The sequence below is a fragment of the Neofelis nebulosa genome, chromosome 2 (genome assembly GCF_028018385.1).
Source record: "Neofelis nebulosa isolate mNeoNeb1 chromosome 2, mNeoNeb1.pri, whole genome shotgun sequence".
NCBI classification, from domain to species: Eukaryota; Metazoa; Chordata; class Mammalia; order Carnivora; family Felidae; genus Neofelis; species Neofelis nebulosa.
This window is the reverse complement of record NC_080783.1, coordinates 9293816-9317320: the sequence shown is the minus strand read 5'-3', so window position 1 is coordinate 9317320 and position 23505 is coordinate 9293816. Positions and strand designations below refer to the sequence as shown.

Here is a 23505-nt window from a genome sequence, read left to right as displayed (position 1 = left end):
GGATCACGACCTGAGCCCAAATCAAGGGTCAGATGCTCAACCGACTGAGCCACCCAGGCACCCCTGCTTCAGCCTGAGTTTCTAGAACCAGCCTCAGGAAGCCACCTGCCCCCTTTATTTACCTGAGAGCAGTGATATTTATAGCAACTGTCAGAAGGCAATGATCTTCAACGGTCTTCAGGTGGACACCCTTGTTTTAAAAACAATCAAGCTGGGGCGCGTGGGTGGCTCAGTTGGTCGGCGTCTTGATCTTGGCTCAGGTCCTGATCTCACAGTTCGTGGGAGAGAGCTCCATGTCAGGCTCTGTGCTGACAGCATGGAGCCTGCTTGGGACTCTCTCTCTGTCCCTCCCCTGCTCATGCTCTCTCTCTCTCTCTCTCTCTCTCTCTCAAAAATAAATAAATAAACTTAAAAAAAAAAAAAGAACAATTAAGCTAGCTTCCAGCTGATTCCCAGCAGAAGTAGGAACAGGTCCCCAAGCCCCCTTGCAAGCCTCCATGAGGGTAATAATAATTTGCATTATGTGAGAAATGAGCAGGAAGAAAATGGCTATCCTTAATTTTGAACTAAACTCTAGATTAATCTTTATGATGTTTAAGTCCACAAACAAAACACCCAGAATCTGCCATATCCTAACATCCAAAGAGGCAGAGAAAAATATCCAATAGTCCATAAACACAATTCCTCCTCCCCCTGACTGTAAAGCAAATCCTGCATATATCATTTTGTGTGCAAATATTTTAGTATAAATCTCTAAATGAAGAATTCCTTAACCAGCTTAATCTGAAAAAAAATGAAGAATTTCTTTTTTTTTAATGTTTATTTTTGAGAAAGAGACAATGCAAGTGGGGGAGGGGCAGAGAGAGAGGGAGACACAGAACCGGAAGCAGGCTCCAGGCTCCGAGCTGTCAGCACAGAGGGGCTCAAACTCACGAGCCGTGAGATCATTACCTGAGCCAAAGTCGGACGCTCAACAGACTGAGCCACCCAGGCAGCCCCGAAATGAAGAATTTCTTGCTGTCATGACATATCCAGAAAGTGTTTGAATTTCTAATTGTCTCAGAAATGACTACATTTTCTTTAAAAACTTGTTTATCTAACCAGGGTCCAAATAAGGCCCACACAGTGCTATTTGTTGGCATGAATTTTAAGCCTCTTGAAATTTCTCTGGTTTTTCCTTGAAATTTATTTGTTGAGAGAACTGGGTCATTTGTCCTGTGAAATTTGTCATAGTCTGGATTTTGCTGAGAGCACAAAGCAAGTTTAATTTTTTTTAAATGGATTTGTTTCTGACAATAGCTAGCATCCTAAATTTAATGTGGTTATGGATTTCTAAACACCAGCAGAATCAAATGATTAATAGGAAGTGAACGGAAGTACCTAAGCATAAGCCCTAATTCTACCTCGGTGTACATAATAGACAATCTCATGTGTGAGGGAAAAAAACCTCCAGGCCCAACGTTGCAAATATCTATTTCCCTGTTATGCTATCCATGCCGTTAACAGCATCCTCCCCTTTCCTAAGGTGGCTTTGCCATCGGTAACGGGCAGGGGTATTCCATAAGCGTATAGGACAGGCCTTACCCAGGACAGGGATATGTGGCTCGAGCCCAAGGGTCAAGCAAGGCCCTGCTAACGTTCAGACCTGGGCAGGGCCCTGGAACAATTCTCTACCGCACTCAAGTTCAGAGGAGGGGCTACAGCCCTACCAACAGGGTAGAGGAAAGAGGCCCAGAAGGGGAGAGAAAATCCTGTGGTCCTGGGTCAGTGTGCATAGGGGAAAACGTGTCTTCAGGAGACAGACCTAAGAAAATGGAGCACTGGTAAACTGAAGACATGTGTCCAGACTCCCCCTGCTGAATAAGGTTGCTCGGACAGACATTATTTTTCTGCCTAATAGGATATTCCTACATGGTTTTAATTGTTTAGGTGTTCAGAAAAAGAGAGAGATACAAAGAAATCTGTCTCAAATACTTTTTGGAATGAAGAAGGATAGCGAACATAAATTGTAATGACAGCCCAGGGTTTTGCATATATATATATATATATATATATATATATATATATAAGCTAACTGATTTAGCAGGATTTTCTAGTTAAGTATAGTTAGATATGTATTTGTGGGTGAGGTGGATACATTTATTTTCAGGAACTTTCTTTGGGTGTTTCCTGTATAAAAAGTGGGAGCCATAGAGTGCTCAAGATACACTTTCTTTCATTAACCTCCTGATTTTCCTTCTACTTCTTTAGACCCAGAAATATTTGTTGAATATGTAAGTGAATGAAGAAGGGAATGAATGAATGTGGCAACAATATTATTTGAAGGTCAAAAAGCAATTAACTGCAAGAAATAAAGTTCATTTAAACAAAGAACCTAATCCTAGAAATCTCTGAATGATGAGAATGAACTCAAGTCCCAGTTTTTAGGATCAAGTCCTAGTCTGTATAACCAAATACCAGCACATCAAGTTACAGGGGCCCCATATGTCTGCCCGGAGACCCCAGTGTGGCTCCTTGATCTCAGCAGGAGTGTTTATTTCCTCACCTATAGTATCAGAATCCCAGTGCTGGCTCTATTCATTGGACCGTTTGGGGGAAAGTTGCTAAACTACTCAGGGAAAACATCTTAAGTTGTTCTTTCAGAGCTGTTACCAAGTCCTTCAGATCAGTGGTTTTCAAACTATGCTTGGAAGGACACGGAGATGCTTTATTCGGATTGATGTAACTGACAGAGAACCAGCCTGCCAACTTATTTGGAGGGTAGGTTTTTGTGTTCAGGTCTCCTGCTATCATAAAGCAGGCACTTAGGCTTATACTATAATAAAGATGTTGCATTCTATACAACAATTACACATTAGCTAACACCTACTGAGGACTCTATTTTGTGGCAAATGCTGTGCCAAGTGCTTTCTACAGATTATCTCAATCATTTCAATAATCCTGTAAACCCAGCACTCTTCCTTATCCCATTTAGCGGATAAGTAAACTGAGGCGTAAGCAGGTTAAGTGATTTGCCCAAAGTCACACAGATAATAAGTGGGGGGGGGGGGGGGGAAAAAAGCAAAACTTCCAAATTCTAATGTGTAACTCTTCTTCCAACACTGTCATCAAGGTGTCATTTATCAGGATTGAAGCTCTGTACTCAAAAAGGAAAGTCAGGCTAGGTCTGGTTCACTGCAATAGAATTGTACAAGAAACTACTCATCTGTTGCAAATTCTGCTACCTGTTGATAAAGGAAATTACGGCCGGGAATGTGTTTTGCAGAACGGATATGCAAACCACGTTGCCTACTGGCCAATTCTTACCTATTCACTGGGCAGTGACACTCTCTGCTCTGGACTTGCTTCTCAGAGTCTCTACATATCTGTGGATTTTGTTGCTAATTTCACTCATTTGAAAGGGGCGGAAGGAGAAAATAATTATCCGATGATTCATGCTCCATTCTGCAGTTATTAAGTGAGACTGTGTTATTAATTCTCTCCATATTTGGTCTGTTCACCTATGTGAATTATTTTGAATTGTATTATCACCTTCCCTTTCCTATTCCTCATAAGAAAGAAGACTGGCAACTTAGAACCAATCATGGGAAATTTAATGAGATTCTAATAGGAAGGCCAAGTGCGCTCATTAGGTTGTTTTTCCACACTCAAGGCATATTTAATATCTTATATTAAAAAGTGTTTCCTGGCGTATACGGTGGGGTGGGGGGGAGGAGACAGAAGGACACAATATTTCAATGGGTCTCTTTTCTCCATAACTATTCATTGCCAAAATGCCCAACAGATATATTTAAAATCGAGTTTAAAAAAGATCACTATGCTTACCAGCTGTCACTCCAAAGGTGATAAAGAGATAATGCACGTTTGCTGCATAGGCACTCAATACCCAGCCGAGGGAGTTCACCAGCCCTCCAATTATTGCGGTCCGGCGACACCCACAGGTGTTAATAAACAAGCCGATGAAAGGTCCTGTCGTGGAACATTGAAAAGGGAATTGACATTGAAAAGGGAATTGACATTGAAAAGGGAATTGACATTGAAAGGGAATTGACCGATGGTGTTTTACATTCCTGCTCTCTTAATCAATCCTCACTTGAAGACAAAGACTACAACATTACTAGGGCTGTTAAATACAAAGAACCAACCCCCCCCCCCCATTGCTTTATATGCAAAAGGCTTTGCATATGCAAAGTGGGTGTCAGTAAACCGCATTGGTTCATGAAACCAAGGTTCTAGGTTTTGAAGGAAGACAGACCTGAAATAAATAGACAAATAAGTTAGTTCATTCTCTGGTCCACAACAGAGGTAAGGTCCTAAACTAGTGGTCTATGGGCTTATTCAGCCTGTGGATGCATTTTTAAAATCCAGAACATAGTTTAGGGATGACTGGGTGGCTCAGTCTGTTAAGCGTCTGACTCTTGGTTTTGGCTCAGGTCAGGAGTTCAGGCCCAAGTCATCGGACTCTGTGCAGACAGTCTGCTTGAGATCCCGTCTCCCTCTCTCTCTCCGCCCCTCCCCTGCTTGCTCTCTCTCTCTCTCAAAATAAAAAAAATAAAATAAACTTAAAAAAAATCCAGGGGCGCCTGGGTGGCTCAGTCGGTTGAGCGAACGACTTCGGCTCAGGTCACAGATCTCACGATCTGTGAGTTCGAGCCCTGCGTCGGGCTCTGTGCTGACAGCTCAGAGCCTGGAGCCTGTTTCAGATTCTGTGTCTCCCTCTCTCTGACCCTCCCCCATTCATGCTCTGTCTCTCTCTGTCTCAAAAATAAATAAACGTTAAAAAAAAAAAAATCCAGAACGTAGTTTAAAAGATGTTTTGGATCAGTTGTCAACATTTAAAAATTAAGAGCATTCACAACAAATCCAATGGCAACACAGAACCCAGTAGCTTCCCACACAGCCAAGACAGCTGGAGCTGCTCCGTAGCTGTGTCCACACTTGACTTTGCCACTGTCACCACCCTTCCCGTTAGTCCTGTGCTTGGCCTCCTGCCCTCATTTATATTAGCTGTTATCTGAGTTTTTGACTCCAGCCCTAAGGGGGGTACAGGAAGGGGTTCCCAGTTCTCCCACGCTTCCAGCAAACAGCTGAGAGCTTGTGTTCATGAGGACACCCAGAGGCAAACCACATTGAAAAGAACTCATCGCTTCATAGTGTACTTCAGCCCCCGCCGACTCTCAGTCCCAGACCGGCCCCAGCAGGCTATGCATTTATGACACCGTGCAGAAGATTCAGGAAGACGCTTCCGTGCACAGCCGACGCCACGATCACAGCGATACTGTATCGAGCGACACATCCTTACTGCTTACTTTCTATTGACGCTCTAGCTTTTGTCGACCCCCTGTGTTTTCTTCCTGCTTTTGTGGTAACTGCTGATGTCGTGGTAACTGCTGATGTCACAGAAGCTTAATGCTTGCCTTGTGATCAGTGATTCCTTATCCAAAAAGCAATCTGTATTTTAGCTCTATGGTGTGAGGTTACATTCAATATTTGGTAAGATGGCACATTTTAAACATCATCTTACTTTTGATCATTATTACTTTTTACAGTTATGGAAACCTATATTCCAGTGGAAATATTTCAGGTTAAAAATTTGTTAAACTTGGGGCTCCTGGGTGGCTCAGTCGATTAAGCGTCCGACTTCAGCTCAGGTCATGAGCTCACAGCTGGTGGGTTCAAGTTCTGTGTCGGGCTCTGTGCTGACAGCTCGGAGCCTGGAGCCTGCATCGGATTCTGTGTCTTCCTCTCTCTCTGCCCCTCCCCTGTTTAGGCTCTGTCTCTCAAAAATAAATAAACATCACAAAAATTAAAAAAAAATTTGTTGAACTCTAAGGAGCTTCCCCTTTTAGTCCAAACCAAAATAAAATTTTCCTTTAAACCTCTAACTATATTCATGTACATATTTGGATGCATAGTTTGCTAATGAATTTTTTTTGTCTAATGATTGTGAGAGGGCTTAATCCTAAAAATTATGAAGGTAATGATTTATTAATTTAATTAACTCTGGCACAATACAGGAAATAATCCAGTAGATAAGCCTCTTAGAATAAACTTAATGTAGTACATATATTTTATATAAAATAACCACACGGTATAAATAATATATAAACTAAACACACTGACATAAACATCTGAGGGAATTATTGGGGGCAATAATTCTGAAATTCAGAAGCCATAAGTTGAAGCTGTGTCTTTGATTTCTTCACGAATATTTTTATTTTTCTAAACTCACAGTCACTTCAGCACTCAAATCTCAGATAAGTGGATAAAAAAGAGAAAAAATGCACGATTCATCAGTCTGCTGTTAATAGGCCTTTTAAGCTATTAAAAGTATGTTCAGAGGGCGCCTGGGTGGTTCAGCTGGTTAAGTGACTTCGGCTCAGGTCATGATCTCATGGTTCATGAGTTCAAGCCCCATGTTGGGCTCTGTGCTGACAGCTTGGAGCCTGGAGCCTGCTTCAGATTCTGTCTCCCTCTCTCTCTGCCTCTCCCCTCCTCGTGCTCTCTCTCTCTCTCTCTCTCTCTCAAATAAATAAACATTTAAAAGAAGAAAATTTAAAGCATGTTCAGGAGTTCAGGAGCATGATCATATTTTGCATGTAACAGAAGGTCCCAGAAGCAAGTTTTTCTGTGATACTGCATGTTTCTGGAACACGGCATTGAGAAAGCATTTGGGGAAAAAGAGGGCAGGGGAATTCCCAAGTAAGAGCAGGCAGTCCCGTGTGAAGGAATGTCCTATATCAAAAAGATAGAATTAATTGCTTTACTGATAAGGACAGTAAGTTGGTAACAGTGTCTGCCTCTTCAGTCTCTCTTGTGCCGGAGTTTAGTCCCATATGACTTGGCGATGGGCAAAGTCAGCCCCAGCAATGTTGTGATTCCTCCATGGTTACAAAACACAGATAAGTCAAAAAAAAAAAAAAAGGAAGTCAGACCCAAGCTTTCTGATTCCGTTCCATTTAAAACAAAATTTTTTTAAATCTTTATTTTTGAGAGAGAGACAGAGAGAGGGAGAGAGAGACAGAGTGCGAGCATGGGAGGGGGAGAGAGAGAGGGAGACACAGAATCCAAAGCAGAATCCAGGCTCTGAGCTGTCAGCACAGAGCCCGACATAAAGCTCGAACTCACAGACTGGGAGATCTTGACCCCAGCTGAAGCCGAACACTTTACCCACTGAGCCACCCAGGTGCCCCATGATTCCTTTCCATTTTCTAATGATTGCTGATGACCAGTTGGCATCTCCAAGCTCAAATTACCATTTCACCACAATGAAAAGAACTCCCTACATGGTCTAAGGACAAGGGGCAAAGGAGCTGGTGGGTCGTCTGGCTATGATTCCCATTGTTGTGGAGAAATTCAGTGTTCTGGGAATGAGATTCTACACAGTATCAGACTCTCCTCTTCAGAAGGAATCTGATTTTGGCCCATTTCCCATGTAATAAAGCTGCAGGGAACACGATGAGGAAGTCACAATTACTTGCCCATCTCTGCATCTCATAGGTTGGAAAAAGCTCAGGTGAGGAGAGAAACAATCTGAGGTGACCTTGGCATATAATCATGGATGAAAGTAGGTAATTCATTGAACTCCTGGCCTCTTGGGGTAACCCCTCCCTGCAATAGAGCATCCAGAGCCTTTGAATCAATAACACCCCGCCTTGGCTGAGCATTGGCGTCACTTAAGGGCTTTAAAAAAGACCTGATGTTTGGGTCCCCTCCCAAGAGGTTATGATTTAATGGTCTAGGTGCAGCGTGAGTGGCAGGGATTTTAAAGCTCTCCAGGGGGATCCGATGTGCAGTCAGGATTGACAACTGCTGCTCCAAATCTACTTAGCAAGTAAGTAACCTTTTGCAGCCAGTAGATTCCCCTAACAACATGGCTTCCACCAAGAATTATTCCAAGGACTATCACTAAGGCTGCTCTAGATACGACTGAGGTGATTACATTTTGTTAAAAATTGGGACCTTCGGCAGGAAACTGGCAAAGTCTGTGCTGGCAAAGAAGGAAACAAGAATGAAATTATTGAATTTCCCATGTGCAAGCTACTGCCCAAGAGAGAGATGGCTTTCAACTCTGTAACGTAATTCATGGGTATCTATCTATCTATTTATTTAGAGCGAGCGAGCGAGCAGGGGAGGGACAAAGTGAGAGAGAGAGAGAGAGAGAGAGAGAGAAAGAGAGAATCCCAAGCAGTAACAGTGCAGAGCCTGACGCGGGGCCCGAACCCACGAACCATGAGACTGAAGTCAAGAGTTCGAAGCTCAACCGACTGAGCCACCCAGGCGTCCCATGGATTTGTTTTTTCTAATTTAAAAGGGAAAACCCAATATGCTTCTAACGGTTAGAAAGTGAAAACAATTTATATTTATTCACTTCAAAACCATTTTTAGTTCTCATTTCACGTAATGGCAGACAGTGTGGTGTGGCAGACACGATTTTGGAGTCCAGTGGACCAGCTTTGAAGCCTGCCTCACACTTGTCGGCTGTTCGACCTTCAGTTAGTTGCTTAAAGTCTGTGAGCATTGCAAGTTCTTCCTACGTCAGACAGAGACAACGGTCTGGCTCTCGCGTTGTTGTGGGATCAAACGAGATCATATACATAAGGTGCGTTTGGCATGTAAGAAGTGCTACATAAAGGAGAGATGTTCTTTTGGGCTTCTGGCTTGGAAAAACCCCTACATATCTGCAGCCACCCCGTATCAGGCAACTTGAGATAATGAATGGCAGTTTAAGACGATGATAAGATAACAGGCCTTTTATTTGTATAACTATGAATGTTTCTGGGTTATGATTTCCGAGGCAAAAGATATTTATCCGGCAGGCACCCACCCTTCCTGTAGAAAGGTTAGTCTACGCACTGAAATCACGCTGTCTGGAATTCACGGACTCTCCAACAGAATTCTGAATTACCTCCCAATAAAAGAGGACAATCACATCTCACCATGGCTCTGAGTTAGGTGTTCTTATTGTGAGGGTCCTATTCAAAATCCTTTCCAATAATTTCAAGACTGGCTTCCATTGCTTACTTTTGTAGAACTTGTGAAACACAAAATCGTACCTAAGACAACCTTATTGGATGATTTGGAAATGGGACATTTCGTATGCTGGCTTTTTGCGGAGTCTTCTTTTTTGCGGTGGGTATGCGCTTCCTAGATTGAATCTGTAAGTGTTTTGTTCTACCCCTTAAAGATTTGTTTATTGTAAAGATTTTATTTTTAAGTAGTCATTACACCCAGCATGGGGCTCGAACTCACAACCCCAAGGTCAAAAGTTGCATGCTCCACGGACTGAGCTGGCCAGGCACCCCTTAAAGATTTAGTTTTTAAAAAGTAAGAAAAACGGATGTTAAGTGTGCTAGAAGCACAGTTTTCCTTCTGTGACCTACTGAAAAGGCTGAATCACATCCAACACAAACGTAGTGTATTCCCTACACTGAAGCAAACCATCCTCCATTTTTCGGATGACAGTCCTTGTTTTAATACGGCCAGTGCAGGGTTGAAGGAGTCAGTTCCTTAATGTTGCAGGCTAGACGATGTGTCCGTAATTCCCTCACACACATACATAATGGTGCCCTGATGTAATTTTAAAGCAAGATTAGTATTAATTCCCTTTGATAAACATGCCTACTCCACACACATCTTGAGAAATAACACTTTGTCCTTGTTTTCCATTATTAGCACTACCATGATTATTAATGTTGTTTGTATTATCCAATAACACTGTCTGAATGCCAGCCAAGATCAACAAATCTTTGAGTCGGATTCAAGCGATTAATTACCAACGTGGAGATCACTGAAAAGGGAGGCTTCCATCAAACACACAGATGCCCGTCATACGCAAACTCTCACAGAACCAGAAAAAGATTTGAGGCCATTTATGTTTCTAGTATAAAATATATTGTGAATACTTGAAACTAAAGAGAAATCTGATGTAAAAGTGTGGCTTTTACTTTCAAGAGATAAGGCAAGGGGAAGATAAGGCAAGGGGAAGAGATGCTTATTAAGTATTAGTTGACAGTAAAAATTGTTTAGTTCCCAAAAGGAAACCCATGGGCGATAATAACATGTTACATTTATGATAATTGTCTAGCTTGGTATCTCCAACTGCCTACGGATTGCTTTCACAGATTGGTGTGCGTTCAGGTTTAACTAGAAAATATATTATTATTCCTTCCTGTTAGCTAGATCAGAAACCTTTCTAAAAGGAGCTTAGTAGATTTTTCAACAGCATAGGATTGATATCTCAAATTAAATAATTGGAACTCTGAAATAAGATTGTTGTTGATTTTATGGTGTTTTCTCTAAATTTTTTTTCTTTTACAAATATTCGTTAAGTATTAAAGAATTAAAGTAGTTAAGTATCATCACATCTGTAATGATGTCTAATGAATTACAGCAGTCAAGAAAACAGAGTTCGGGGCAAAATTTTTTAATGTTTATTTGTATTAGAGAGCGAGACAGTGCATGAGTGGGGGAGGGGCAGAGAAAGACAGAGACAGAATCTGAAGCAGGATCCAGGCTCTGAGTTGTCGGCACAGAGCCCGATGCGGGGCTCGAACTCACCAGTTGTGAGATCCTGACCTGAGCCTAAATTGGACGCTTAACTGACTGAGCCATTTAGGCGCCCTGAATGAAGCAAAATTTTTTAAATGATCAGTTTTTAAGACACTCCAACTTTTTATAACATTCAAATAGTAATATCAGACAAAATGACAAATACTGTATGATTCAACTTACATGTCATAGAGACAGAAAACAAAGTGGTGGTGGGACTGGGGAGTTACTGTTTCACGGGTACAGAGTTTCAGTTTCGGATGATGAAAAGATTCTGGAGATGGATGGTGTTGATGAATGTACTCAATGGCAATGAACCATATACCTAAAAGTGGCTAAACAACATTTTTTAAAGTTTATTTATTTATTTTGAAAGGAAGGGTGGGAGGCAGAGAGAGAGGGAGCTAGAGAATCCCAAGCAGGCTCCTCTCTATCCACGCAGAGCCTGATGTGGGGCTCAATCTCACGAACCGAGAGGTCACGACCTGAGCTGAGATCAACAGTTGGACGCTTAACCAACTGAGCCACCCAGGTGCCCCTACCTAAAGGTGGTTAAAAACGGTAAATTTGATGTTATATATATTTTGCCACCATAAAAAAAAAAATAGTGCCATCATTAACGTCTAGTATCTAATGTTTCAACAGTATAAAAACATATTTACAGTGGAAAACTGTCAATTTATAATTATTCAGTTTTATAAGAGTTCACACACGAACGTACCCACAATCAAGGTGATGCCCATGCTGAGGGAGCTGACCCATGCAGTCAGGCCGCGGCTCTGGTGGAATTCTTCAAGCCACTCCACGTTGAGGACTCCCAGGGCCATCTGGGAGCCCATGATGAGGATGTGCACGAAGAAGGAGGAAAGAACCACCATCCAAGCCCACCCACTGTCAATGTTTGGGTGGGGCTTAAGCGTCTTCTTATCTTTGGGGTCGTCTTCAAAATCATACCCAATATCTTCATGACTTGTATACATTTTCCAAGATTTTCTGAAATACACATGACAAATAATTTCCTTGTACATCAAACCAAAAGTATCCTTATCTTCCTTGGACAGCTCTACCTCCCCTTTTGTAACCAAAGTGGCCTCATCCTATCAGACCTTCAGATTCAATTTGTCATTGTGCAGATTTGGGAACACTCCTTACTTTTTTACTGCCAAGCACTTTTGTGAAACCCGTTTCATCTTTACCATCATCCTTTATGTCAGTGTTATTATCCACTTTTTAAAGAAATGGAAATAGACTCAGAGAAGGGAAACGCCTTTCCCAAGTTCTCACGGCCAGTAAGTCTGGCTACACAGGAACCTAGGAATCAAACTCAGCTATTCCTGACCTTAAAGCCCATGCCTTGTGTCCACTATTGAGATGGGGACGGACAAGTGACAACAAAGATGTCACAGAAGGAAGACATCTGGCCTTAAACAGGCTTTCGGGGTAGTTTTGCCTTGGTAGGGCCCTTGGCAAAGCATCTGGTTCTCATTTTGCGTGTCCAAGCGTTCCATTTGTTCGGTACAGCCAGAGTGGATTAGCCTCAGAAGACCAACTCATGTGAACCCGACTCAGGAGAGACTGGTAAACTAGAAGGCCAATTTATTATTTCTACAATGGGAGACATAGCTTTCTAATAACAGTGATACCCAGGTCTTATACACAAGACACATGTTTTTACCCATTCCGCCTACCCCTATTCCAGCATTCCCTGGGAAACTAGAAAGCTGAGCGCTGAGTTTGTACAGGAAACGGGCATGATGACTCATGCTCTGCATAGCTACATCTCAAGATGTTTGGAGGAGAGACCTGGGGGTTGGATGGAACTGCAGGGGGGCTGTGATGCCAGGTCTGGTGAGGACTCTGGTTTCATCTTTATTTTTTAGGATGATCATTGAGGGCATGTATGAGAACTGAGGATAAAGAGTAGAAGAAGAAGGACAGACAGAGACAGTAATCGTGGAGGTGGTGGGACAGGAGAATTGGTCTTGACCAGGAGGAGCAGTCCGTCCCCTGAGACCAGAAGAAGCAGAGGGTATATGCAGATGACATGCTCAGTAGTGGCATGAGAAGTAACACCTGATGGTCTAATTCTTGGGTGAGGTAGGAAGTTAGGTCACCGGCTGACAATGAAGAGGATGGTGGTTATGAAGGCGCATCAATGTTCAGGAAAATGGAAGAGACAGGTTGCCTACAAGTGGCAATGACTGTCAGGGAGTCTGGAAGGTGGAGCTGAGCCCTGCAGGGCATCGCTGCAGAGTCACGGGAGTGCAGCACCAGGGACAGAGCGCTGGAAGCACCTCCCCAGAAGCTGGCAATTAGAGCATCATTGAGCGTCCTGAGGGGAGGACTTTAAAACGACAAACCACTAAAAGTTGGTCTGTTTTTTATGATCACTATGTGCCTGCAAATCCAGACGACATCACTGATAAAATACTCCTCTCCTCAAAGATCTTTTGCTGGTCAAAGCTTCAAGCAATTACATTTGAATTTTCTGTCTGTAAGCTTCAAATCAGCAGGGTGCTGTTACTTATCCTTTCGTAGGCACTGTATCATCCGAGGGAGCTATTTCAGAGGACCCCTGGTCATACGGTTGGCCCTGACACGCAGGTGGCCCCAGCTACGCACATCTGTTTTGAGAGTAAGTTCCTATGGGTTCAGAATTGTTGGATCTCTCTGTGGCACAGAGAAGGTCTGCAGCTGCTGTGATGCCACATGTCACCACCTTCAGCAGGACGGTCAAGGTGAACTGACAGCACGGTTATCGTAGAGATTAGGAACCAGAACTTGAGTTCTTCACTTCTGTCTCTCTCTATGCCTACTTGGGAGATTTTATGTTGTTTCAAATGTAAAATAGCAAGTGCATGAGTGCAAGATGAAAACCTTTGTTTTGGAAAGTGAAATTTGCAGCCAATACCTGGAATGTCTTACTCAATTTAAATAACGTCTTTAAAATAGACATTGATTCCCAGCAAAGAAATAGAATTAGCGATCAAAAATCTCCTCCAAAACAAGAGTCTAGGGCTGCATAGCCTTCCAGGGGAATTCTACCCCTGGAACATTTAAAGAAGAGTTAACACCTATTCTTTTGATGCTGTTCCAAAAAAAACAGAAATGGAAGGAAAACTTCCAAACTCATTCTATGAAGCCAGCATTACCTTGATTCCAAAACCAGACAAAGACCCCACTAAAAAGGAGAACTACAGACCAATTTCCCTGATGAACATGGATGCAAAAATCCTCAACGAGATCCTAGCCAACCGGATCCAACAATACATTAAAAATATTATTCACCACAACCAAGTGGGATTTATGCCTGGGATGCAGGGCTGGTTCAATATCTGCATAACAATCAATGTGATTCATCACATCAATAAAAGAAAGGACAAGAACCACATGATCCTCTCAATAAATGCAGAGAAAGGACAAGAACCACATGATCCTCTCAAATGCAGAGAAAACATTTGACCAAAACCAGCATCCTTTCTTGATAAAAACCCTCAAGAAAGCAGGGATAGAAGGAGCATGCCTCGAGATCACAAAAGCCACATATGAACGACCCAACGTTAATATCATCCTCAATGGGGAAAAACGGAGAGCTTTGCCTCTAAGGTCAGGAACACAACAGGGATGTCCACTCTCGTCACTGTTATTCAACATGGTATTGGAAGTCTTAGCCTCAGCGATCAGACCACACAAAGGAATAAAAGGCATCGAAATGGGCCAGGAGGAAGTAAAACTTCCGTTCTTCACAGATGACATGATACTCTATACGGAAAACCCAAAAGATTCCACCAAAAAACTGCTAGAACTGATCCAGGAATTCAGCAAAGTCGCAGGATATAAAATCAACGCACAGAAATCGGTTGCATTCCTATACACCAATAATAAAGCAACAGAAAGAGATTCAAGGAATCTATCCCATTTACAATTGCACCAAAACCCATAAAATACCTAGGAATAAACCTAACCAAAGAGTTGAAGAATCTACACACTGAAACCTATAGACAGCTTATGAAAGAAATTGAAGAAGACCATGCTCCTGGATCGGAAGAACAAATATTGTTAAAATGTCGATACTACCCAAAGCAATCTATATATTCAATGCAATCCCTATCAAAACAACACCAGCATTATTCACACAGATAGAACAAACAATCCTAAAATTTGTATGGAACCAGAAAAGACCCCGAATAGCCAAAGCAATCTTGAAAAAGAAAACCAAAGCTGGAGGCATCACAATTCCGGACTTCAAGATATATTACAAAGCTGTAATCATCAAGACAGTATGGTACTGGCACAAAAGCAGACACTCAGATCAATGGAACAGAATAGAGAACCCAGAAACGGACCCACAAACGTATGGGTCCACAACTAATCTTTGACAAAGCAGGAAAGAATATCCAGCGGAATAAAGACAGTCTCTTCAGCAAGTGGTGCTGGGAAAACTGGACAGCAGCATGAAGAAAAATGAACCTGGACCACTTTCTTACACCAGACACAAAAATAAACTCAAAATGGATGAAAGACCTCAATGTAAGACGGGAAGCTGTCAAAATGCTCAAGAAGAAAGCAGGCAAAAACCTCTTCGATCTTGGCCACAGCAACTTCTTACTCAACACGTCTCCGGAGGCAAGGGAAACAAAAGCAAAAATGAACTACTGAGACCTCATCAAAATAAAAATCTTCTGCACAGCGAAGGAAACAATCAGCAAAACTAAAAGGCAACCAAAGGAATGGGAGAAGATATTTGCAAATGACATATCAGATAAAGGGTTAGTATCCAAAATCTATAAAGAACTTATCAAACTCAACACCCAAAAAACAAATAATCCAGTGAAGAAAGGGGCAAAAGACATGAATAGACACTTCTCCAAAGAAGGCATCCAGATGGCCAACCGACACATGAAAAAATGCTCAACATCAGGGAAATACAAATCAAAACCACAATGAGATACCACCTCACACCTGTCAGAATGGCTAACATGAACAATTCAGGCAACGACGGATGTTGGCAAGGATGCGGAGAAAGAGGCTCTCTTTTGCACTGCTGGTGGGAATGCAAGCTGGTGCAGCCACTCCGGAAAGCAGGATGGGGGTTCCTCAAAAAAATAAAACTAGAACTACCCTACGACCCAGCAATTGCACTACTAGGCATTTATCCAAGGGATACAAGTGTGCTGTTTTGAAGGGACACATGCATCCCAATGTTTATAGCAGCACTATCGACAACAGCCAAACAGCATGGAAAGAGCCCAAGTGCCCATCGATGGATGAATGGATCAAGAAGATGTGGTATACAGATACAATGGAGTATTACTTGGCAATCAAAAAGAACGAAATCTTGCCATTCGCAACTGTGTGGATGGAGCGAGAGGGTATTATGCTAAGCGAAATCAGTCAGTCAGAGAAAGACAAATATCCTATGACTTCTCTCATATGAGGACTTTAAGATACAAAACAGATGAACATAAGGGAAGAGAAGTAAAAATAGAAAAACAGGGAGGGGGACAAAACGTAAGAGAACAAACAGGGTTCCTGGAGGGGTTGCGGGAGGGGGGATGGGCCAAATGGGTAAGGGGCACTAAGGAATCTACTCCTGAAATCATTGTTGCACTATATGCTACCTTGGATGTAAATTAATTAATTAATTAATTAATTAAAAAAATAAAAAAACAGACATCGATTCATTTTCAACTGATTATTTTATTATTTTATTTACTATTTTTTTTTTTAATTTTAACGTTTATTTATTATTAAGAGACAGAATGTGAACAGGTGAGGGGCAGAGAGAGAGGGAGACACAGGACCGGAAGCAGGCTCCAGGCTCTGAGCTGTGAGCACAGAGCCTGACACGGGGCTTGAACTCACAAACCGCAAGATCATTACCTGAGCCGAAGTCGGACGCTTAACCGACTGAGCCACCCAGGCGCCCCTATTTTATTATTTTTTTAAAGATTTATTTATTTAGGTAATCTCTACACCCAACGTGGGGTTCAAACTCATGACCCAAGATAAAAAGAGTCGCTCTTTGCTCTACCTACTGAGCCAGCCACGTGCCCCTCAATTAATTGTTTTAAAACAGAAGAAAAAATAAGGAAATAATGATCATTATGAACCACACCACATGGATATTACTAACTGTTCTGCTGTAACGGATGAAGGAGGAACGAACGATAATCCTAAATACACAAGGAATCCCTTCAATTGTGGGGCTCTCTCGGCAGTGTCCTGGTGTGGACAGGGTGGTGGGGACGGAGAAGTAGGTTGTGGTGGACCACACACTGCCCACAGTCTCCTTCTCTACACCCCAGAGCTAAGAGTTGTTTTTACCTTTTTTAAAGGCTCTATGGTCCATGAAACTTAAAATACTTACTCTCTGGACCTTTATAGGAAAAGCTGGCTGCTCGCCAGACTGGGGCTTTGGTTCTGGCTAAGAATTTCTTGGGAAGAAGTGGGTGTTGGGAAACCAAGGATGCCAGTGGAAGAACAGCTTCATGGATCTGTCCTGGGGCTCATCTTGACTTTCCTTTTCCCTCACATCCCATTCTCATTATTATTTTTATCTTTTAAGTGATCCCAGGTCTTAAACACCCATCCAATTCTCAACCACAACACTTCCTGCCCACATTATTCCTCTCTGCCTGGGTCCTTTTTCTTCTCCCCGCTTTGCAGACAGCTGGGAGGGATAAAATGCTATCTTGCTATGTGATTTCTGCCACCTGCTCCCCTCTCCCCACCTTTGACCTGTGCGCTCCAGCCCTGAGAAAGCACCTCCCTGACCTTGGCACAGTCTCTCAACCTTCAGGACATGACCTTCTCTTCATCTGACTTTTGGGGACCCACTTCTCTCCTTCGAACCTCCTGTTCCTCTACTGTTCCTCCAAGATTCACCTAAATTATAAGAGCCAAACCTTGATATGGTGAGAGAAAAATGTGGAGGGAGGTTGTTCTTTGGCTGATGGTCTTAAAGTAATTTTCCTCCTTTTAATTTATCTCGTTGGTTAAAAGAAAAATCACAATAAACACATATTAACTTTATGGTAACGAAATAAAAGTCCCTCTCTCTATCTTCTAACCATGATAAACATTATCTGGGATCAGCTGTAGATTAGTGGCTGACTGTAAAAGAGAAAGCAGATGATTCGGGAGCCACTTCCCCTGGGGAGTCTAGTCTGCCACTACCCTGCTCTCCCTGCAGCGAGAGGATGGTAAGTGATGAGGCAGTCCTTGCTTCCCAAAGCTCAGAGGCCAGAAGAGAGCCGCCCTGGCAGAAGGCCCAGCGGATAAACCTACAAAGGTATCAGAAGGGGTGTTGGGTGGCTGTCTTCCCTCTGTCCCCGCTACCTGCATGCAGGATCTCAGGGGGCCAGAAAGAGAAGAATCAGGTGGCCTGACAAGGGGTGCGACTGGCCTAGATGAGGACTAACACCCTTGTTTTCAATCTGGGGGATAATGCTCAGCCCTGTCCAGGAAGCCAAAACAACCTGGCATTTTCCGAAAGTCCGTTTGCATCTACGACAAAGCTTGAAATAATGATACAACAAGAGTTGTAGTTTTTCACCCCATGACTTGAAACAGTAAGCATTTTCCTAAGCAACGGTAAGAACTTTAGAGTCTTACTGAATTATTAATTTTATGGGTTAAGAGATGCAGTTGCCATTGAGCTGCCTCAACATTTCCAGTTTATTTGCTCATAAATAAATGACAGTGAGTAGCATTTAATTGCCAAGTTTTATTCAAGAGACGTAAGGGTGCATGTGGTGTTAGTGTCAAATGGAGAGCACTGCTGGGGGGTGAGGGGCTAAAACGGAGTCCTATTCAGTCCTCAGGAGGTCCCTAAAGGTATTACCAGGCAACAGAGTCATCTGAGTTTCATATCCTAATCTCTCCGTTAGTAATTCCTGTTTTGACTAATCACAGTTAACCTACTGTCCGACCACGTTAACTAAAACAAACAAAAGACAACAGAAAAACGTATTTCTATTTCCCTCCACCCCCAAGTTTGCTTTAAGCATTTATATCATTATAAGATACAAAATAACCATTTGAGTATTATAATCCTAGTCTACAGCCAGTGAGAGAGAGAGAGAGAGAGAGAGAGAGAGAGAGAGAGAGAGAGAGAAGGAGAGAGGGAGAGAGGGAGAATGAACTGGGGAAGGTTCTGGACCACCCTGTCTCCCAGGCTCCCCGTCTTTCTACACCACATGGCTTCAAGCTCTCCCACCTTGTCCACATCCTGACACATGCATAAAACAACATGCATGGGGCACACTGGGGTAAACGGAGGCATAGAGTGTGGGGCTTCCTCTAAGGATCAACATGAAAGATGGAACCCATTCTAGGCTGGCCTGTTGGAAGGTCAGCATACAACATGAGGGCCTTGAAACGAAGAAGGTGAAGGAAGGCAGTGGGAAGATTATGGGACCAATAGCCAACCTTCCATTTGCCCCCAGTGTGAGTTCACAAATGGTGAAGCAATAATCATAAACGTAGGGAAGGCTATGAAAATGGAGGCCAGCTACATATATGTGTGTTCACAGGTTGAGGTGAAAACAATTTACAGCCAGCTGGACTGTATCAGAGATTAAAACAATTCAATTTTCGGGGCGCCTGGGTGGCGCAGTCGGTTAAGCGTCCGACTTCAGCCAGGTCACGATCTCGCGGTCCGTGAGTTCGAGCCCCGCGTCAGGCTCTGGGCTGATGGCTCGGAGCCTGGAGCCTGTTTCCGATTCTGTGTCTCTCTCTCTCTCTGCCCCTCCCCCGTTCATGCTCTGTCTCTCTGTCCCAAAAATAAATAAATAAAAAAAAGTTGAAAAAAAAATTAAAAAAAAAAAAAAACAATTCAATTTTCTACAACTCTGTTATGGGAGTAAGTTTTATAAGCAAGTCTTTCGCTTTTAATTTGGCTTCTGTGATGATGTTAGCATGCAGTGAGTTCTGTATAAGCGACAAGCAAAGGGGACAGCGCCCCGTTAAAACGGAAATTACAACCTTCCGGAAAGGTGGACAGAGCATGATGGTGCGTGCCCCTCCAATTGGGCTCTTAGGGATTCTTCGCCCTCTAGACCTGGTGTGCACAGTAACTCTTGGGCCTTTAGGGGGCGCACTTGAGCCCAACAGGCTGAAGAGGTTTGGGGCTGAGACGGTTGGGGAGCTGGGCGAGTGCAGAGAGGGCGGCGCAGAAGAAATGGAAACTTTCAGCGTGGGTTCGCGCTGTCCTGGGGAGAACTAAACATATAAATGCCTTTTATGGGCCAGGGGCTGTGCTAGGTGGCTTCTCCACACCGATCCTGTCCGGTTGGCATCAATGTCCCCGTTTCACAGATGAGGAAACTGAGCCTATTTGTCGATGGGGGGGGGGGGGAGGATGAAGCTTAGAGATCAAATTAGCAGGTAGTGGAGCCAGGACTGCGGGTTTCCAAAACCTGTTTTATCCACCCCACCATCTGTCTCTGTCTCTGTCTCTCTGCCTGCCACACACACACACACACACACACACACACGTCAGACAAGGCGAAAAGGAATCTTTCTAATCCTTGACAATAATCCTCGCTCACCCTTGCTAATTAACCCGAATCAACTTTTCCGCGGAAAGAAAAAGGGTTAATTGGTAAGCAGGGTTCAGCTCCTTCAACATCGCCAATGGCCTCGGCGGCGTTTGGCCCGGTGATGGCCGCGCCGGGCCCCTCGCCCCGTCGCCCCGTCTCCCCCAGCCCCCTTTCCTCCCCACGGAGGGGGACTAGCACCGGCGCGCCCCGCTCGGGGGCTCCTCGTTCGCCCCGCGCCCCCCGCGCCCCGAGACCCCCATCCCGCGCAGCCGCGTCCAGCGGCGGGCTCGGAACCCGCCAGCTCCGCGGGGAAGCGGGCCGAGCGCAGTCCCGGCCGCCCGCGCGGGGACGCATCCCCGAACGTCCCCCGGCCGCAGCCCCCGGTCCCCCTCTCCGCTCCGCCACTGCCCGGTTCGAGTCCCACGGTGGCCTCGAGGAGGCGGGAGCGGGGCCGGGCCGGAGTGCAGGGGGCCCCGTGCGCCCTGCCGGACGCGCGCGGGGCCCTGGCCGCCGCGGGGAGCGAGGCGCGCGTCCCCGCGCTCCGCCCGGGTCCGCGGCCCCCCGCCCGCCCCGCGGTGGCCTCGCCCGCAGCTCGCGACCCCGCGCCTCGGAGCAGTCCTGCCCGCGACCCCCCTCCCTTCCCCCCCCCCCCCCCCCCCGCCCCCGGCAGCCTTCCCGGCCCGGCCCCGGGCCTGCGCCGCGCCTCGCCGAGGTCTCCGGGGTGCAGCGGTCCCCCGCAGTCCAGGGTGCCCCCGGTGCGGCGCGGCCTCGGGACACTCACCGCCCGCAGCCCGCGGGGCTGCGGCCTCACTCGGCTCCCGGCCCGGATCCGCGAACTTGCAGTTTTCCTCGGAGCCCCCTGAGAGGCTGGGCGTAGAGATTTGTTGCAATGTCGCCCAGCATCCTGGATGGAGATGCCGGGGGCTGCGGCTCGGCTCTCCGGCCGGCTCCGTGCGCTCGGCGCCCGGCGCCCGGGGCCCCTCTGCCGCTCGCTGCCAGGCCAGGTGAGCGTGTCGTGGAGCTCCGAGCTCCAGGCCTCAGTCCTGTGTGGCTTTAAAAAGGGTACGTTTGGAGGTGCCCGAACCTAACTCGGGCTTTCTTCCAATCGGTGCAATTTCAAATCTCCACGCTCGTTCATTCCTATACCGGCTAATTCTGGTTTGGCAGGAAAAAATTGCAGTCACCTCACGTGCACACTCTTGTGGCCGGTTGAAGTTTATAGCTTTGGCTGAGGCTCGCGAATGCTCTGCACATTTATAATCGGAGGAAAGGGTTGGAAGCCTGACCCAACACGCCCGTGAGAGAAGTACCTTCCCTTTCACCGAGAGAGCGGAGAAGCGAGGAAGAAAGCCCTCACCCAAGTCTGGGCCGCAAAATATGGCAGTTTGTGGATGGAAGAGTCGAGCAGGTCTTGCAGGGTTCTTGGCCAAAGAGGACTGAAAATCCCTAATTCTTTGCCCCATTGCGGGTCACGCCCTCACCGCTCTTTCTCCAGGATCTGCCCTTTTTGTCTGCTACACGTTCAAGGGCACCAGGCATACATTTCATTTCACGTGTGTGTACCCTGTTGCCAACACAATTCTTCGCCCGTGGGAAGTTTGCAGAATTTGTTAAGAGAATGTGAATCAATGAAGCCAGTGCTGTTTTACCCTCTCCCGGAGGACTTTGTAGGCGTTTTCTATTGCTGTTGTAATAAATTACCACAACTTTAGTGGCTGAAAACACAAGTCTATGATCTTCCAGTTCTGGAGGTCAGAAGTCTGAGTGGGTCTTACCAGGGCAAAATCAAGGTGTTGACCCAGTTCTGTTCCTTCTGGCAGCCCTAGAGCGGGGAGGTTCAGAGGGTGCCACATTCCTTGGCTGGTGGCCACGTTCTGTCTTCAAAGGCAACAGCAATGCATCATGCTGTCACATCACCCTCTGTCCCCCCTCCTCGGCTTTTAAGGGCTCTTGGGATTGCATTGGGTTTCCCCGGTGGTAATTGGATTACTGGATAATCCAAATCGTATCCCTGTTTTAAGGTCAGCTGATTAACAATCTTAATGCCACTTGCCACCTTAATTCCTCTTCCGCTACGTCAGGTGCCGTGTTCACTGGTTCTAGGGTTTAGGACGCGGACGTCTTTGCGGGACCATTATTCTGTCTACCACAGATTTCCTTCTTCTTTCCTTTGTCTCTTGTTTCATTTTCTTATTGTTGCAAAAAAGAATATTCACATGTATTTCACATCGCCATTTCTTATATCGAATCTTGACTAGAAAATAATTGAGAACACTGTGAGAAATTATGGCTAACCTAGGACGTTTTGATGAGGCACTAGGCTTATGCGTTCCAAATGTTTTAAATTGCTGATCAGAACATGAGCCAACTGGATGGCTTGTGTGGTACTTTGGGCTGTCCTCAGATAGCACTCACTTCAAGCAGGCTGTTGCCAGCATGTCAAGATTGGGAAGTACCTCAAGGGCAGGTGACCCGTCTTGTTTGAAAAGAGATCTGTGAGATTTTTAAGTCTGTTTTTTTTTCCCCTCTGAGACCGTATACGTTTATTGAGGTCTAAGTGATGCAGTATGAGCTGTACGTATTTAAATGTGCAATTTGATGGGTTTTAGCCTAAGTCTGGGGAACCATATCGTCTCACTCTAATAACTCCAGGATTTTCCTTGTGCCCTTGGTAATCCAGGCCTCACCCTGTCCCCACATCCCAGGCAACCTGTCATCTGTTTTCCGAGGAGCTTCTACTCTGGACCATGTGTCGTTCACATCTGGGATGCCCAAAGAAGGTTTTGCTTTTCTTTCTGTTTCCAGCTTTACGGACGTATAATTGACGAATAAAAGTGTGTGTGTTGTAAGTGTACAATGTGATGACTTATACACCATGTACATTGTGAAATGGTTGCCTCAATCAAGTTAATGAACGCATCCATCCCTTCACATAGTTACCTTTTCCTCTGTGGTGAGGGGAAGAGAGAGAGGGGGAGAGAGAGAATCCCAAGCAGCAGGCCCAATGCGGGGCTTGAACTCACAAAGCCAGAGGTCAGGACCTGAGCCAAAACCAAGAGTCAGATGCTTAACTGACTGAACCACCCAGGCTCCCCTCTCTTGGTTTTAATCATACATTCAACTGATTTCATAACTCCACATTGGAGTTGGGGTGGAAATAAGCACTTGGACATTCTGTGACTTAATTTTGGTGGCTTAATGGTGTGAATTACTCATAGATTGGGAAAGAAAATCAGCTTTTAGGGAAGTCACTAGCACAAAATATTGAAGGTTTTGACGCAGACACTACATCGTTGGCCCCGGGGACGTTGTTCCGTCCATCCCTCGGGGTGGAAGGCAGCCCTACCCACACCCCTCCAGGTTTACGGCGAGGAGACTCTGATGGTTCCTTTTGTGTCAGCCTGACCAA

The 23505-nt window shown here is 44.9% G+C and overlaps 2 protein-coding genes across 2 annotated transcripts in view; one reads left to right on the top strand and one right to left on the bottom strand.

Moving 5' to 3' along the window:
* Positions 1-21446, bottom strand: part of SLC16A14 (solute carrier family 16 member 14) — a 33838-nt gene extending 12392 nt beyond the window's left edge. Inside the window, exons 1-3 of the mRNA XM_058702208.1 lie at positions 20878-21446; positions 11273-11544; positions 3826-3969 (exon numbers count right to left, since the gene is read on the bottom strand). Coding sequence (XP_058558191.1) covers positions 3826-3969; positions 11273-11531 — 403 coding nt within the window. The 5' untranslated portion in view covers positions 11532-11544; positions 20878-21446. The remainder of the gene's footprint in view (positions 1-3825; positions 3970-11272; positions 11545-20877) is intronic.
* LOC131505699 (proline-rich protein 2-like) lies at positions 20191-20973 on the top strand. The gene has a single exon (XM_058719544.1). The coding sequence runs from the start codon at positions 20191-20193 to the stop codon at positions 20971-20973; it is 783 nt and encodes a 260-aa protein (XP_058575527.1).
* Positions 21447-23505: the final 2059 nt, after the last annotated feature.